The sequence below is a fragment of the Electrophorus electricus genome, chromosome 2 (genome assembly GCF_013358815.1).
Source record: "Electrophorus electricus isolate fEleEle1 chromosome 2, fEleEle1.pri, whole genome shotgun sequence".
In the NCBI taxonomy this organism is placed as follows: domain Eukaryota; kingdom Metazoa; phylum Chordata; class Actinopteri; order Gymnotiformes; family Gymnotidae; genus Electrophorus; species Electrophorus electricus.
The window spans coordinates 11,335,967-11,353,694 of NC_049536.1; the positions used below are offsets into that span (position 1 = coordinate 11,335,967).

The 17,728-nt window shown below is 40.0% G+C and overlaps 1 protein-coding gene across 2 annotated transcripts; it reads left to right on the forward strand.

The window, feature by feature from the left end:
* Positions 1-439: 439 nt before the first annotated feature.
* On the forward strand, positions 440-15,465 carry LOC113572000 (overexpressed in colon carcinoma 1 protein homolog). 2 transcript variants are annotated; one of them, XM_027001248.2, is made up of 6 exons: positions 440-644; positions 2,410-2,434; positions 4,273-4,308; positions 4,410-4,489; positions 6,416-6,457; positions 6,576-7,575. In XM_027001248.2, exons 1-5 carry the CDS (start codon positions 602-604, stop codon positions 6,418-6,420), a joined length of 189 nt encoding a protein of 62 aa, XP_026857049.2. In that variant the 5' UTR covers positions 440-601; the 3' UTR covers positions 6,421-6,457; positions 6,576-7,575. The 2 variants fall into 2 exon arrangements, with proteins under 2 accessions (XP_026857049.2, XP_035379486.1); XM_035523593.1 differs by lacking the exon at positions 6,576-7,575 and adding an exon at positions 15,380-15,465 and having other exon boundaries at positions 504-644.
* The last annotated feature ends 2,263 nt before the right edge of the window (positions 15,466-17,728 follow it).

The window sequence follows — 17,728 nt, forward strand, 5'->3', positions numbered from 1 at the left end:
TGAATTATTATACCACTGAGGAAAATCTTCCCTGGCTAAATGGTTCCAAATATCAAATCAGAGATCCCTTTTTCATGGTTTGAATGAAAAACCTGTTTGTGTGGCTTTTAACTACACAAACTGTTGCTTTGGTCGTCAGCCTGGAGAAGTTGTGAACACAGCAAAGTCTTGTCTTTGCAATCTCTTCTGGAGTACTGAGGTCAAGGGTTATGGGTGTGACATGTGTAATGTGAGTGTTGGGCTCTTCTGAAGACCCTTTTGTTGCTCAGTGGGAAAACTAAAGGCTTGCCATTTGCTGGTCTATCTCCCCATCAGACCCTGTTTCCATGGCAACTCTGTCATGGTGGAGGAGACAAGCCAATCAAGAGGGGAGAGCATCTCCCTCCCTCCCCCTCTCTCTCTGTGGCACTGCAGACCATTCCAGGCTGCATTAGAGAGCCAGAGAGTGAGGAAACCCGTGCAGTGCAAAAGTGCTGTCGTCCATTTATCCTTTCTGCCCTACCTCTTTATCCTCTGCCTTTTACCATACTCCTCTTTCTCTTGCTCCCAGTCTCTCTTCTTAGGAAGCTGCTCTATCAGCAGGACAAAGTGGAATGCCAGAATGGGTTGTGGAAATTCCTCTGCCACTAACACCACAACAGCAGGTGAGTGTGTGTGAGGGGTGGGGGGGCAGAGTTTGTATGTTGTTTTTGAGACCAATAGAGTTTGAGATTTGTTTCACAATACAGCATTGTATTGGTACACTCTGTAAATGATGGATTAATTAATACACCATGTTGACAACCTGTGTTTGTATGTGTGCCAGTGTAGTTGATGCAGGTGTAAGCCTGTATTTTATCCTGAAGTCTTTCAGTAAGTCAGCATATCTAGAAAGAAACATTGTCCTCCCAGAGAATATACAGTTGAATGTAGTATCTTACATGAGAGCTCAAAGCTCAGATGTGATTCATGCATGTTGGCACCTTATGGCGGTAGGAGGCATGACATGAAAGAGAATGCGTTTTGCATTAAAGATGCCTCGTCATTAACCAGGGGAAGAATTCTTATTCAGCAGTATACACTGGGACGGAAAAGACATGCCTCCTAGATGGACCCATTACTCGTATTTGTGGTTACATGCTCTGATTTATTTGGACAGGTGTTCCCTCATCCTGCCCTTGGTTTCTATAGTCCTACATGTATTTGTTGCCCAGTACTCTGTTCACAGAAGTAAGTCTGTCAGTAACTGTTACTCCTCCATATACTTATTTTCTTTCCCTCTGTTCTCCTATCTCTGTTTCCCTTCTCTCACCATACATGGAGTCAACTTCACATTTTGCCACACCAGTTTGGGTCTTTGATCACTTAACAGATTTTATTCTGCTATTATCAAGCCATAGTTTGTGGCAGTATCTTGATGTCATGTGTTGCCTTGGTGACGCAATAACAGCTGAAACCTTTCTGAAGCGCAATTGCTGTTCGTTCTTAGTCATGCTGAACAGAGAGACGCTAGTGCAATGACCTTATCAGTCCCGACTAGCCTGTTAAAAACACTGCCATTCATTCACCAGAAAGCACCGAGTCCATCTGATTCTTGAGAAACATTTCTTGGCCACTGTATTTATTACACAAGGGAGCCTGAATACATTGTCTGAGCCTCCAGAAATGTTACTTTTTTTTTTTTTTTTCTCCTCCTGCTCTTGTCTTTTCAGACATGGTGGGATAGAGTGGGTTTAGACACCTAGATTGTTTTGGTTTTTTTTGTTTTTGTTTTTTTTTTTCCCCACAACTGTGGCTTTTTCTGTTGTACTTCCTGTCCGATGCTATATATGCTGTGCTTGTACGCCATGTAGTTGACATGAGCAAAGATCCTTCAGAGCCTTTTTGGAGAGACAAGGCTATGCAAGCTGCTCAGCCATGACAGAGGCCGCAGGCATTGTGACTTTATCAAATGCATTTGCACATCTCCAGGCCTGCCAGCAATACTCTGGGCGCTTCCTGTGGCAAAGAGCTGAGTGGTGTGTGAACAGGCATGCTGTTGTAGGAGCTGCCTGACCCACGTGGGGCTAAGCAGGGTCATTCTAAAATCTCACATTGTAGCTGCATGGAAGAACTGGCCCAACGTCTGTCGTTAACTCAAGGATAATTTGATTTTTAGAATAGTAGAAAATGAGTGTGGCTGAATGTAAGTAACTAAAAGAAAATGCAGCTGCTAGCATATTTGGCTGATTAAATTAACCAACTAGTAGCAGAGATGCAGGCCTCCTTATTTTGACAGTAAGTGCCAAAAGTTCTTGTTGCTGGTTAGTGCTGTTCAGACAATGCCTTAACACGCATACAGATTGACTGTTGTTCTCGTGGACAATTAGAATGTGCTGCAAGGGTTTTTACAGAACCAATTAAAAGTATGTCTTTTTTGTCCCTGCACAGGGCCTGCAGAGGCTGCTAAAGATATGTAAGTGTCACTTTCTGTATTTACAAAAATGAAGCAAATGGGGGAAATTGAGACAATCTGACTATTTTCACAGTATAAAATGATCTTCCTCACTGTAAATTCCAGGCAGTATGCTTTAAGTATTTTCCAGTATATACTTAACACATGGTCTTGCAAGACCATTCCAAGAGCAAAATAGTTTTGCTGAAAACAAGTGTAAGACTGAAGGAGCTATGCACACTGGTGGTGAGAGATTTGTTTTTGTTTTTTCTATGCAGTGACATGCCCATACAACTTCCTTTATACAACTTTAGCGCTTCATTTGTGCCGGAACAAGATCCGGCACGTCTCATATTTTTGGAGTGCATTCACCACCTTTGTGTTTGCGTGTGGGGTTTTGTTTTTCCCCCTTAAACTATTAGCAGCAGACTAATCGAGACATTAAACAGAAATGACTGCCAGTAGCAAATTAACTCTGAAGTCTCCGATGTGGTCCAACCTTCACGGAATGCCTCCTGCCTCGTACGCTTATTTAAAACTTCACGATGAAGTTGTGCTTTAACTTAGCACACAACTTGACATCTGTACATGGCTAGCTAAAATGGTCATAAAATCATGAAAGTGCCAGACGTTCAAATAACCATTTTGCTCTAGCTGTATCCTTTGTTACCAGTAAGTTAGCTAGCTAGCTTCCACGAACTACCCTCTGCCAACCATGAGCGATGAGAAACGCCAACATTGCGATTCTAGTTAACTCGAATTTATGTGCACAATAGCCTAGCGATACCTAATTCTTTCAGTTGGTGTCAAAGTAAAGAGAGGGCAGTAGAGGGTTTTCCAGCCACCTTTTTGCGAATTTTGAAAAACACAAAAATCTGAATTCCAAAACAACCAAATATCACAAAGATTTACGATAGGACGAAGTGGAAAAGTCGGAATATCGCTAAAACCAAATATGAAAATGAGTGAATGAATGGTGGGGTGGTGTTCGAATAAACGAGTTTAGTCTCTCCATTTTGTTGGTTTGATGCCATACGTAATCACGGTAGCCCATATCCTCTAAAGTTACTTCACATAACCACAGGTTCTTCAAACAAAACAACCACCCGTGTTCAGTAGTGCACAACCACAGGACTTGCACACACTCGATAAGTCTGCGTGCATTGACGCTTTCTAAGATGAACTTGTGGAAGAGATTCAAAAGCAGCCTGCTCCAGCCTGTGTTCACCGCACTGGTAAACACGGACATGCGTGCTGCTGTTGGGCTGAGGCTCCTGTGGGCCCTGAACGCACCCTGCCCAATCAGCATTAATTACTGAAGTCTCCAGCATTCACATCAGCACTACAAGAGCCCCATGACACTCGTCCTTAAACGCTGTTATGGAAACAGTGCTTTTGGTTTAAACTAAACGTTAACTTGTGTTTTTATATTCAGTCAAAATTCTCATACAACATGACACACAGAATTGTGAGCTCACGATGTCAGAGTTCTTTAGAAATTGAATTTTTTGCTGCAAGCAGCAATATGATCATTTGTACTTGTCAGTAGACCAACACTAGTGCTCTGGGACACCCATCTCTCTCTACTCCTTCATGCAATATCTTTTTTTTTTTTTTTTTTTTTTTTTCTTTTATCTTTTAGTTCTCTGATTACCAGTGTGATCATCTTTATGGCACAGATATGAAATTTAAAAACATGCATGTCCTCTGTCAAGTGTCTGTCAAGAATTACTCATAACTATGCAAAACATTTTGTTGGTGGATGGACGGACAGACAGAAATGGATTTAAAATAATCTAAAATTAAGAATATATATATATATATATATATAATTTATTTTTTTTTTTTTTGTGTAACAGGACAGAGGAGCCCTCACAAGATGATGAAAAAAGAAGGTGAGATGTGATGCACCTTTTAACAGCTTTAACCTGGTGTGTGTATGCATGTGTGCCTTGTGTGTTACCCTGAGCATAAGACTATTTATTGTTCCCTGTAGGAACTATGGTGGAGTTTATGTGGGCTTACCAACAGATCTGACCACAGTAGCATCCAGCCAGTCCAAGTCCACCAGGAAAGGTAAGCCACTACAATTACTCCTGTTTCTAACAGTGTTCAGGGGAATCACCAAGACAAATCTGAATATTCAATGATGGTACAGCCTTTCAGTTTCAACATTGTGCAAGAACCCATTAGTATATTGACACTCAATCTGGAGTGTTAAACATATCTCAGAGCTTGGACAGTTTTATTCATTCTCTGTTGTGCTGTCATCATTAATCAATGTGAACATAGACTAAGCATTGCTTGACTAAATATCCATAATAACTCAGTAGAATGAGGGTGGCATTACCACTCTATTACACAGCAAGCCCAGATAACGCAGACAATGTGGTGATTTGATATGGGAAGTCAGTGTAGGATTACTTTCAATTTAAAGGAGTGTTTGCTTCACTTCAGATGAGAATTTAAGCAGTTTTTTGGTGGCTGCCAAGTGCCTGAAATGAGTTCTATTCAAATCAAAATGCATGTAAAATCCAATTGAGATTGGTTGCATTTTATATTTGACAAATGGTCACCTATTTGTTCTGACAATACATATTCATCAATGCAATTAATTAATTATTATTAAACCCCCCCCCACCTGCACTCATCACTGTCTGTAGCTGTACACTACTGTCACTACATGACACTGTCTTACATTTCCTAAACAAAATTGTTCAAATTGGCTGTTTTTGAATACAAAGGTTACAAGTGAAATGAACTGTTAAAGGCTAAGCACCAGCTAAGATGAAAGTGTCAAACACACATACAGCGAAGGCTGAGTTTCTAACTATCGATAATCACATTTTTCCCTGCTAATTTAGGAATAACACTTAAAAATGTCTTCAGAATCCATCATAAATGTCATCCGTGTGACGCAGATGGTGGACAACAACTTGACGTTGAACTGTAGGTGATGCAAAGTGACAAGGTGTTTGTCTTTGACTGCAGTAATTCAATGTACAGTAGGACCCCTGTGTACAAATGGCCAAAAGAACCCAAAATATCCAAAGAATGGACACAACTTTTAAAAGGACACGTTGGAAAGTAACGTCCACTTACTCGGTTAGCCATACTGCTTTACCACAACTCTGGGTAGTGGAAAGCTGGGCTCATATGATAACTTTATCTTAAGGCTGCAGCTTTTCTAATGAAATGGGCATGTAAAGAAACTAGAGGTATTCAAGAGCCTCTGTGTGCATGAAAGTAAACAGGGTTGGTGCAATTACTTCACCCATTTTAGTTGACATTAGCTATCTAGTGGCTAAGATGACTGACTGACTTCCTAAGCTTGGTGGCTCAAGCCATACTAGGCTAGTAAGTAACTGCATTACACAGATTTAGAGTATCTTATGAAATGTGAATTCGACATTGGTTAGAACCAGTGATGCCACTTGGGCACTTTCTGAATTTCTGGAGCAGCATCAGATTTTTCCTTTAAGTTAGTCATTTTTAAAGAAATCGATATGTTCACTTTAATTCACATACATTTTTGCAGTAGCTAAGATGATGTGAAATCTTTAGGAAGGTCCATTGGGTGGTGATTAGCCTTTTAAACCTGTGCAGAAGCAATGTGGTCACCATTTTGCCAAGTCATGTTCCATCTGTTTGGTGAATGGGGTTTGGCTAAGGACACTGAATATGTCTGCCCTGTATGTACAGTATTGTGTTTGAGATGTGCAGCAGATGAAATGTTCCTGGACATATCTGAACCAGATGTATTTAATAACATCACGGGGCATGAAGGGGGTGTGTGTGTCAGTGATGGCCACATCACACAATCTGTCGTCATCTCTTTAATGACTTTTTAAAGGGTTTCCAGCGGAGATCACACAGGTTTTTCAGTTATTATGTTTCATGAGCTTACCAATTGGAGGCATCTGCTAAACCTTAAACCAGACTCAAATGTAAAATATTGGACTTAATTTATATATGTTCTGATGGGGCCCTCTTCTTTTGCAGACTAGCATGTCCTTGAAGTAACAGCAGGAAACCAAAATACAGGTGGGCCAAATTTGACTGCATTTTTCATTTTGCAAATTGCCTAGAGAAATTGGTGGTTGAGTACCAACACAATTCAGTTTCAGCTGGAATATATGTATTTTCCATCTCTTGTGGACAGCTGAATACATTAAACAAAGGAGCTTTTTGTGGACTAGCGGCTGATGAAGAGTTTATATTTGCTCAAACAAACACTGAAAATGACTTTTGGGTGACCTCACGGCCTACATGGAGTGGTGCATCGCGCGGCGCTCTGGGAGCAGTGCTGGCTCTTTGCGAGGAGTATGCCCATATGGGAGCACCCACTCTCTGATCCTGTCTGTTACTGCCAGCAGAGAGGCTGCTAGGATTAGAAACAGGAAAAGATGTTCCCAGCATTAAAACAACACTGGAGTCAACATGGCAGGGCATTCATAGCTCAGGAACATGCCTGACCTTTGATCACAATGAAGGTGTGTTAACATCCAAACCTCCAATCAACTCCAGGTCTCTGCAATAAAGGACTAACATGCATCTATGTTCAAATATGTGGGATATTAAGTTTATAGTAAAGCATCTAAAAAAAAACACCGCCTTAGATTGCAGAGTCAATCATTGTTGTACTTTCACTGATGCTACTATTGTATGGAGTGAAGGATTCAGACATACTGTCCAGTTTTATGTAGTCCTGACCGAACCTGTCAGATGAGGGTTTTCATCACTATTGCCAAATGGGGAAAAAAATTAGTACAGTAGTTTCTTCATATTCTATAATTAATGATTTATATTGGTACATATTTTCTTGTCTGAAATGTCAAATGAGAAGGCAAATCCTATCCTTTAGGCCTATATATAAATATTTTTATATATATACACACACACATGCAATATTAATACCATTTCAAGTACATGTGTATAATGGGGAGTGGGGTGAAATGAAAAGCTCTCTCATCCATTTAGTCTGCTTATATACACACCAGTGCAAGTGCTCATTAGTTCCTGAGTTTAGCTTACTAAAAAGGAAATGGTTTTGAAACTAGTTTGGGTATGGATTCTGTAAGCATATCTTGTATGGAATGATGACTGTATTGCTGTGTTTTTATAGTCTCAGGTGGAAACAGAAATTAAAGTGTTAGAAACTTCAAGAGTACAAACTTCATTTAATGTTCCACTTGAAAATAAGAAATGCCAAATATTACAAGAGTCCAACAATCATATGCAGTGCATTAGTCTGTCACTCAGTGTCATAGAGACTGTTTCTTTGCAGCATATGGACTACAAACATGTTCAAGAACAACATTTAGGACCTCTTTATGGAACTTTCATCTTTAAATACCAAAGGCACCAATTAGCAGGAGGTATATGCTGTATATTGAGTATCTTCAGAGGTGCAAGTTTGACCATAAAAAAGATGATCTCAATTATTCCCTCATTCTAGCAGGCAGAAGCAACACCTGCTGTGTTTATAGTAGGGGGATAAATGCTGCAATGGTCCAATTACTCGCGTTTCTCCACAGACTAGTTGGAGACTTGCTCAAATAGCAGATGAGAAATCCCTTATGCAACAAAATCAGCAATGCAATTATGTCTAGCTGTATGCAGCTAGTTGAGGAAACTAAATTTCAAGTATGTCCCACTGACTGGTGAAGTTATGAATCATAGTACCCCTCTATACCAGTAGCTATATATATGTCTCTGGAGTGGTGGGATCTGTCTCTGCTTTCTAAAGTGAAAATTGGAACCTATGCCCTGATCATGGTAGTCCTGTAAATTTATGCATGATAATTTATCATCTATAATGGAAATTCTAACCTAATCTTACAAAGATGTACAAATCATAAGATCTGATATATTGGTAGCTAGTATATAGTGTCATTTAAAAAAATTTTTTGAAAGAATGTAGTCATGCAAAAAAAAAAAAAGTACATTTTCATGGTTATTCAGGCACACAGTGTTTCTAATGGGGAAAATATAGTAAAAAGTTCTTAACATTATTTAAAAAGCACATAGTTAAAGACACATGTAATTGTGTGCACCAAAGCAGCTTTGCTCCAGAATCTGTGTCACCACTGGACAGCTCTCCTCTAGAGGCTGATATTAAAGCAGAGCAATGAGCAGGCTAGTTTTCCACAGCATTAGAGAGAAGAGGCTTTCCCCAGTGAGGTGTGAACGCCCTCTCCAGTCTCCAGGGGGCTCATCAGAGGGTTCCGCTGGCTAAGATGGGTAATAGAGGGAGCGGAGGGGACTGACAGAGTGCAGTAACAAGATGTCCAGGGACAGGGAAGAATTGGCCCATGCAGGATGGGAGCAGCTGGGAAAATGAGCGCACCACGGCAAAAATAGTTCACCAGAAGTTCAGGTGGAGATAAGGAGATTACAGGGGATGTGTGTGCGTGCGCGCATGCATGCTTGCATACATACATGGTACATGAAGTGTGACCAGTGGGAAATACACTATGATGAGTACAGGTAGGTAGAATTTGCAGGATCTGATGAGTATATTTACATATTGAACACATGGTCTACTAAGACCCTCATCTCCTCCAGCCAAGTGCCTCCATTGTACTTCTGTAGTCATCAATCAAGAATGGCATTCATCTGGCCCAGCACTGCTTTTGCTGTCACCATTAAAGATAATCTGGTCTGATTGAGAGGTGAGTGAGACAAAGGTCACCTTGTGTGTAACAAGGACCATACATATATAGGCTTGCTATATATAGTGCATTGTATATATTTGACAAAAAAGGAATATTTAACACTTTAATCACAGAAGAAGTTGATGGTAAAAGAGAAAGTTGTTTTACAAATTTGTGCAGTAGGTGTCAGTATTGCCCATAGAATTCCTTAGGATATTTTTACTGTAGACTTTGTCTTAGATTAAAGCAATGCTGAGAGAAATGAAAATATTCTTCACTGAAGGTACACATAGGAAATGTTTTGTTGACATAAATATGGCAGAGCAGCATGTAGTTAAATCAATTCTGATTACTGCTAATTTATTGGCTTCTGCTAATCTAGCTAATTAAGTCTTTCTGCAATTTTAATCACAGCCCCAAACCCAGGCAGACAGTATTATACACGAATCAAGCTACTTATTAGCACAAGATTGTTTGCCTGAATGGACTACAGTTCCCACCTGAACAAAGCTGAGATGCAAGCAGTTCCTTGTTGAGATTATCCTTATTCACAAATGTTTACCAACTGTAGTATTTATTAAATATATATAAAAAATGTGCTCTCAAAATACTGAATTGTCTTTATCCTTAAGTACTGTATTAAAGTAGAACTGACAGTGCTGCATATGTTGTGGTATTTCATGCAGACTGTATATTGTACTCATGGAAAGTAATCCATAGGATCAGTTTTATTATTCAATACTGCATGCATAGACCTTGCTTCTCACAATTTCTGTTCAGGGAACAGATATTGTACCATTACTCTCATCTGTTTTGTCTAATCCCAGCAGGGTTCCTTTACTGTGTCCATGTAATCACTTTCATAAGAATACTGTGGGCATAAACTGATAATAGATCCAATAGGTCACAAAGTTCCATATTGACTTGCCTCTGGCAGTACCTCTGCAGAATCAGATCTGTGCATGTTCATTTGAGTACAGCAGTAATTGAACTTCAATTTGAAAGGTTAAGGGTTCCATCGCACATGATGTTTGTAGCTCTCTTAACAAAAGCACTTCACCTGTTGCTGCAGATGGTTAGGGTAATTTGAAAAAGGTTAAACATATAAAAGTTTGTGATTTATCCTTCTTGGTTAAAGGAGATGTATTAAATAAAAATTGCATTTTCTTTGCCAGTCCGAATTTTTTTCCTCCAAAGTAATCGGATAAAGCAGCATCAGTGATTATTTGTAGGATATCTTTAAAAATGTAACATTTTTAAAATAAACTAACTTTCAATATGGTGTGGCTTTACAAATGTGTTAAAATTAGAAAAGAATTGATGGCTTTGTAACCTGGAGGCCCGAGTGCCGAAGGGCGAGGGGCAGGACGCACAGGCTCCAGCGAAGAACATTTATTAACACAAAGACAACGGCACTCACAAGTATTACAAACGAAGAACATGAACAGGTTAACATTAGATAAACACGGATACAGCTAACAATGACAAGAATAACATCAACACGCTACGTGAACAATGACCAACCCTTTGACACGGGTATATATATACATTTAGACAAACAAGGTGCAGGTGCGTGCAGGTGTGGTTGCAAACAACCCTCGCACTGCACGTGGCGGACCAAACCACGTGGTTGCGAGAGGGAGCGTTCCGTGATAGGCTTGTTTTTCTCTCTACAAATGAAATACCTTTGCTATAGGCAGAAGTAGTAAAGTTGATACTTATTGATCTGAGAAGAGTCCGACAAAGAAACTGTTTGGCACGTTTTGGCACGTTATCACCATTCTCTATAAAACCCACGATTTTTTTAAGACTTGGGGCCAATTTATTATATGAAATATTTTTAATAATATATGAAATATTTTATTCTGTTTTCTACTAGTGTTACTCGTCTCCAATTCCACAGTACCACCAAGCCAGGAGGTTGAATGCTAGCACATGCTCCCTCCTCCACCTTATCTGGGCTGAATTGAAATTTCCATATGTGACATGAAATTTTAATATGTTAAAGGGTAGGTGCTTGTTGTAGGAGCACTGTTCAAAGTTTGTAATTGTGGAATGGTACACCAATGAGAAGTATCGGGTATGTTTTAGTATACCGCAAAATTATGGAAAAGTTTTAGATTTTTTTAAAGCATATTTTGTCAAAATGAATGATTTCTATGCTCTTTTTAGGTTTATGTTTGTTGTCTTGTCTTGAACTCCAGCATAAACTGGGCTTATTCGGAGGAGTTAGCTATCTGCAAAAAGTAGTTTCATTCCTTTCTCTACAGCTTTTTCATTGAAATACAAGTGTCTTGGGAGTTCACCATATTTAGGCTTCATGTTACACATTTCTCTTCCTTTCTTTACAATACATTTTAAGCACAGATTCAAAGTCAAAAACATAAATCAATATCTTTTCACACAAGCTTTATAGAAAAGCAGTGATGCATCTGTCCAACTTTACCCCATTCCAGATTCATTCCCACTGTCCCTGTGATCTTTCCATTCCTAAGCATGTCATGCCCTGGACCTACGCTGAGCCCTTCAGTGGCCTGCAGCTCCACGCCACACTCCGTATGCTTCCAATTACAGACAAAAGTGGTGAGGCGGTCTTTCGCAGCATGTGGTTCCGTTTAGAGCAGGTGAAACAATGTAGGAAAATAGATCCGTCATTCACTGCATTCCAGAGGTCAGGGGAGAGCAGTGCTAAATCATAGAGGGCTAATCCCAGAAAAGGTTGGGGAAGAGGAGGAGAGCAGCAGGCAGAGACCACGTTTGCCTTAATGGGCATGGCACTTCAAAGCTCCACAGGGGCCTGACAGGACTCCTGCTCTATGCTCCCCGGTATCAGTATCATCATGGCTCTTATTTATTTATTTCTTTGGCAGGGCGAGGAGTGTGGAATTCCTGTTATGCTTATGGCTGGACAACCTGCAGCTTATTCCCATCATGACCCCCTGGGTCTGGCCTTCCAGGTGGTTCTCCTCAAAACATCTTAGGAAGTATCTAATTTGATTTGGGGTTAGTATGGAAGGAAAGGTTTTTTTAAACTCTTTCTACATTTGCCTCAATATTGAAGCTTAGTTGGGTGGTGGTATCTAAGCTTTCACTTATGTGATATTCCTTGCATGGTGAATGGAACAAGAAAGATGCAGGGCAGATTCATTGTATGCTACCTGCCATCTCTATACAAATACTAATACCTCTTCAGGCTAAATGTAGACTAGAGATGAATAGAGAAGCTGGCGTTTTATAGCTATAGCATTTATTGCTAGTGACAAATCCATATGCTCTTAAGCTTACAGCAGTAAGTCATCTAAAAGATATGTTCCATACTACCTCGCAGGTGTTGACGTCTACACCAGCAAGTCACAAACATCCTTAAACAGTGTGTCCTATTCTTGGTTAAGATAAATGATTATTTGAGAGTCTACTGACCTGGCTTGCTCAGGAATCAAAAATGATGTGGGTTGCAGTGATGATTAGCATGCTGCCAAAAAAGTTACAGCAACTAACCTTTCTCGTATGCTCCAAAAAGCATAATGAGAAACACAAAGGTAGTACAGAGTCATAGAGCTAGCTATGCTGCAAAAACCAGGCCAAGTCTTCCTGTTAAAAACACAGCCATTCCATCCTCAGTGGTCTCTCAAGGAATGGTGCCCCTCCCCAGCATTCCGTGGTCCACTCCAGGTTTTTATACTCATGTAAAACCAGAAATTAAAGTTAACGTTAATTTGTTCTGCAGTCTATTTTCTCTTTAGGCTAATGAACACAAGGAATGTGCCTGTTTCCTCCAAAAAAATCCAGGGTTCATTCTTACTGGCCCTCCCAAACAAGCTGCTTTCCTTTTATTTTTTTATTTTACTGGTAACAGACGGAGGGTAAAGAATGAGGAGCGCATTGGATGTAAATGCTCTAAAAATGTGTTTTTATAAGATCATAAATAGCTGAGCACTTTGATTGCTGATTGGACTTAATATCAGGAAACAGAACATTACAGGCCATTAGGCTTGTGTTCCACGACTGATTAACCCTACGAGCACGCAACACTATTAAGTAGTCATACATCTCTCTCTCTCTCTCTCTCTCTCTCTCTCTCTCTCTCGCTCTCACCATGCCATCTTGTTTTACCTAGATGCTTTGCGTTGTAGGGTAGAGCAAGTAAAATATTATGTGCCTAGTTATATCATATGCACTATAATGCCCATCCCCAAGCTATACCTTTAAATTTAGTGTCCTACACAGTTTAATTGCACCCGTAATCCAATACACCTGGATGTTTGTAAACTTGAGGCTAAACTCTGCAGGAGGAAGTGTACATTATCTGTGGACATATCCTTGCATAGGACAATACAGCTAGGAACATCCTGAGCCATCCTGTTCAAAACTAACTTCAAACCTATGGCCATCTTTTGTTCTGAATTAATTTGATTCACAGATTAGCCAGTCACCTAAATCAGCAGAGAAGTCTGCCTAGATAAGTTTTCATATTCTTAGAATATTTTAAAGTAGTTCGAAATGGTAGTTCTGCTCAAGTTTTGTAGTGGATGCTTCGTTGTACAAATCCAATAAAATAAATATAAAAAAACCCAAAAACCCAGTAATGACATGTTTCTTTCAGTAGAGACAGCAGACATAGAGATAGACAGTGTTTCTGGTCTATGGACTTAAAGAGTTAACCACAGCCATATATCATTCTGTTTGTACAACTTCAGTGCCACCACTTTAAGTGCTTGAATTTGCCACTTGTGGAAGGTGTTGATTAATGTCTGACACTCCACTGGTCTCCACTGTCAATAACATGTAATGTATATGTACTTAATGAGGTGATGTCTACAAACCACACTCAGACTGTGACTTGTGAAGTTGTATTTGGTTACATCAGTTTCTTGAAACTTGAAAATTAAAAATCTGTTTAGCCAAAATGGGACCAAGATTGTGTTGGGTTATGAGTCCTTTCAGATTATGTATTTTTAATCAATGTTATTATAGTTGCAGTGGGTGATTGCATGTAAATGCATATCTTTACAAATAACTGAGTTTTACAATATATTGTACAATATATTGTTCACTTAATGAATTTGATATTTCTCATTCCAACACTTGTAGAAAATCTAAATATTAAAGAATTCCCTACAATCAGTGTGTTTTTTAGTATTTTGCAGTAATGCAATGATTAAATATAGTAGCACACATTAACGGCCCTTTAAATTTTAAAATGGACACTTTAGCTTTTTTGTGCTACAGAAAAAAATTTAATTTTGTCTCATTTAGTTTCATGTACACTCCACTGAAAATCAGAGGAAGCACTTTTGAGAATAAAGAGAATGAATTGCTTTATTGTGGGCAATGAAATGATGCTTAAAAAACCCTTTGAACTTTATGATTAATAGACTCTTTAGTGAATGTAGCCTTGTGTGCTGTGTATTTGATTTACTCCACAGATTTGGGGAAGGCACCATGAGCAAGGCGAAGTAGATTTCAAAAGAACCAGAACCCTTGTAGCAATGAGTGATGGGTGAGCACAGGGGACTTTCAGCCTCATACTGAAATGTCAACAAAAGTTCAATAACAACCAGCTTCTAATTTCCTTTCATCATTAGATTAATGAACCCAGAGACATAGGAGGTTTCACCTCAATGCTGCAGACCAAATTTAGGCTACTGGGGACGTAATGTCTACCAACATTTTGTTAAACATAATCCTGTCCTGAGAAATACCCACAGTAAAAAGTGTAACATTGTGACAGTTTTTGCCTTTCAATTACACAGCAAATTCCCTCCCCTCAGGTAATCTCCCCTGTCACAAGACAGCTGCTAACCAGAGAGGGATATAGTTGTCATGTGCTTCCTCCGAGGCACATGCAGCCAATCACCACATCTTTTGAGCTACAGCTCATGCAACATTAGGGGTAACATGCTAGGAGTACAGCGCTATACACCCCCTTCTTATGTATGCCCTCACAGACACCAAAATTGGCCAATGTCGCTTTTTAATGGACAAGGAGAGTGAGTATGCCATCCATCCCTGAGAGCACAGCCCATTTTACTCTCTTTGGCTCTCAGCCACGGTTGGCCCGTAGCATCATAGGGGATCAAGCTTGCAATCCCTGGAACAAACTGTTTTCTGGTCCTACTTGAGATCCCTACGGGTTTTAACCTGACAGTCCTACTTGAGATGCTTACAGGTTTTAACACTGGATTTAAGAAACCCTTTGTCTTTTACATTGCCACATGAATATGATTTTATTAGGAAGTGTTTAAACAAATACAATCTGGGAAAAGAAGGACTTTTAACTAATGCTAAGAGGCTTGTCTCTTCTGTGCAGGACCAGGAGGATGTGAGCCCAGTACTGAGGCTCACAAGAGAGGAGGCCCAACGGGTGTGGAGGAATGCAGCTCATCCAGCCCTCCAGAACAAGTATAAGGACCTTCTCTTGGATGGTGGCTCATGCAATCCTATCGGTCAGGGCTGTGATGCACTCCCAGGGCATGGCAGCATCTGAAACATGTCCACAGATGGGGAATGGCCTTTGGGTCATAATTGGCCCCCTGCAGTGCCCAAGCCTGCAAGCAGGGGAGGTCCACTGATAAGTTTACCAGCTAGCAGTAAACTGGGTGGACCATGGTGTGGAGCAGTTACCAGCAAAAATATTGTTGCACTTTGGCTCACCCTAAATAGTGTGAAATATGCCTTGTGGACTTCCTGCAACCTGCTGTTGGGGAAGCATGTAATGGCGTCCCTGCGTGCCATGTTAAAGCTGGTAACATCCTCACTGCAGGGGGTACAGAGTGTCACCAATAGGAGGAGGTGGCTGAGGTCACACGCAGAAAGGTCCTTGCTACCACAGATGCAGGCTTCTGTGGAAGCGCCCTGAGGGTAGGAGAAGCCTGAGAGGGTGCAGCTGGCAATGTGATGATCTCCGTTGGCCCTGTAGGCCAATGGCTGGCAGGCTGGAGTAGCTGAGCAAGGTAAACCACCCTCATTTCCCCTGGTCTTCTCAGCAAAACAGAATTTTATAGCTCTTATTGGTATTCAGTCTTTATTACTATTGCTATTTATTGCTGATTCCTTTAAGACTGGATTTTAGAAGATTTGAAGTTTTTTAATAGATGAAACTTTTGTTTATTTTTCTCTGTTGTCCATACATCCTAGATTATCTAGGTAGCTTTAAAGTTATCGAACTAAAGCTAGGTTATGCTTCATGCGTAGTCACTGGTGTGAAGGTTGGCGCAGCAATAATGACATAATGTCGGAGCTTCCAGTCAAAGTGGTACCTCTCAAATTTGGCAGACACTGCGTGGTGCATCGTGAAGATGGATGGATCTGAAGGGGGGCTGGCTGAGGAAGTACGCCTCTATAGCCATTTATTTGATCCCTCTGTTAGGGAACATAGGCTATGTTCACATTACCAACCTGAAGTGACTTAAATCCAATTTTTTTCCTTAATGTAACACAAATCTGTGCCTTTTCAAATCTGATTTGTTTCATTGTTGTATATGATCCTAGATCAAATGTGTATCCATTGTGACTTGAATGAGAATGGTCAGAAAGGAATTCAAGTGGCTTTTCACTTATTGAGGTCGTTGTCATCCCTCATCAGCAGCATGGCAAAATAACAATAAAGGAGAACAGTGACAACAGTAGCTGCAATAACAGCTAAAGCTAGCCCTCTGGCTTTTTTTGCTTTCTCAGCCTAATCACGTACAGATAATTAACAGTTCGCTGTCCTCCACAGTGAAATGCAATGTATACATGAGCTACAACTGCGTCCATTATACTGGGTTTAATCATATGAGTCTTCACAAATATTACATATTTTGTTGGTGGTGACGCAGGTGACTTGTGCAAAAAACTTGCATGCCATTTTGGAGGACAGATGCATTCAACTTGCAATTATTAATGTGATCTATCAAGAGAAGTAAATCCGATCTAAGCAAATAAATAAATTAGAATGAACAATGTATCTTGTAATGTGAATGTAACTATAGATGAAAGATCATAGAAATTCATGGAAGGAAAAAGAAGAGGCAGTTTGTTGTGAGACTTCTGAAATAGCAACAATGATCTGGCCCACATCCCCTATAAGTTCTGGTCCGGATCCGGCCCAGTGGATTTTGGCATAACAGGCCAGTATCAGCAGGGATCCTGTCTTTGGTTTGTCTTCTATACTGTGCTCAACCCGGTATGTCGGCCAGAACACCAGGATGAGTCTCAGAGTTTAATAATGGAGGTAGGGAATTCCATTGATAGCAGTACTAGCAGCCATTGTCATTGGTTATGGCTGTGGTCTAAACACAAATACAGATATCACTGTAAATAACAATGTTGCTTACAATGAAATGCACAATAAACAAAAACACATTTATAAGATATCACAATGATTAAACTGATATCAATATAATAGATTCTTGAGTACCCTCTTGCGACAAATGTCTGAACTGACAATGAATCAGCAAGATTTAAGCAGAGGAATAATGTAACAATGGTTAGCATTGTTAAAATACTGAATTAATGACCAAACAGATATGGAATTGAGTGAAACCCATGCAGCAAGCACATTGAGCAACATACTCATGTGGTTGGGACATTAACAATCTTGAATATTGTTGAACATTACTTCCTTCCTCCAAATTACCAATAGGAAATGACATTCTGTCAAAAACGTACAGGCTTT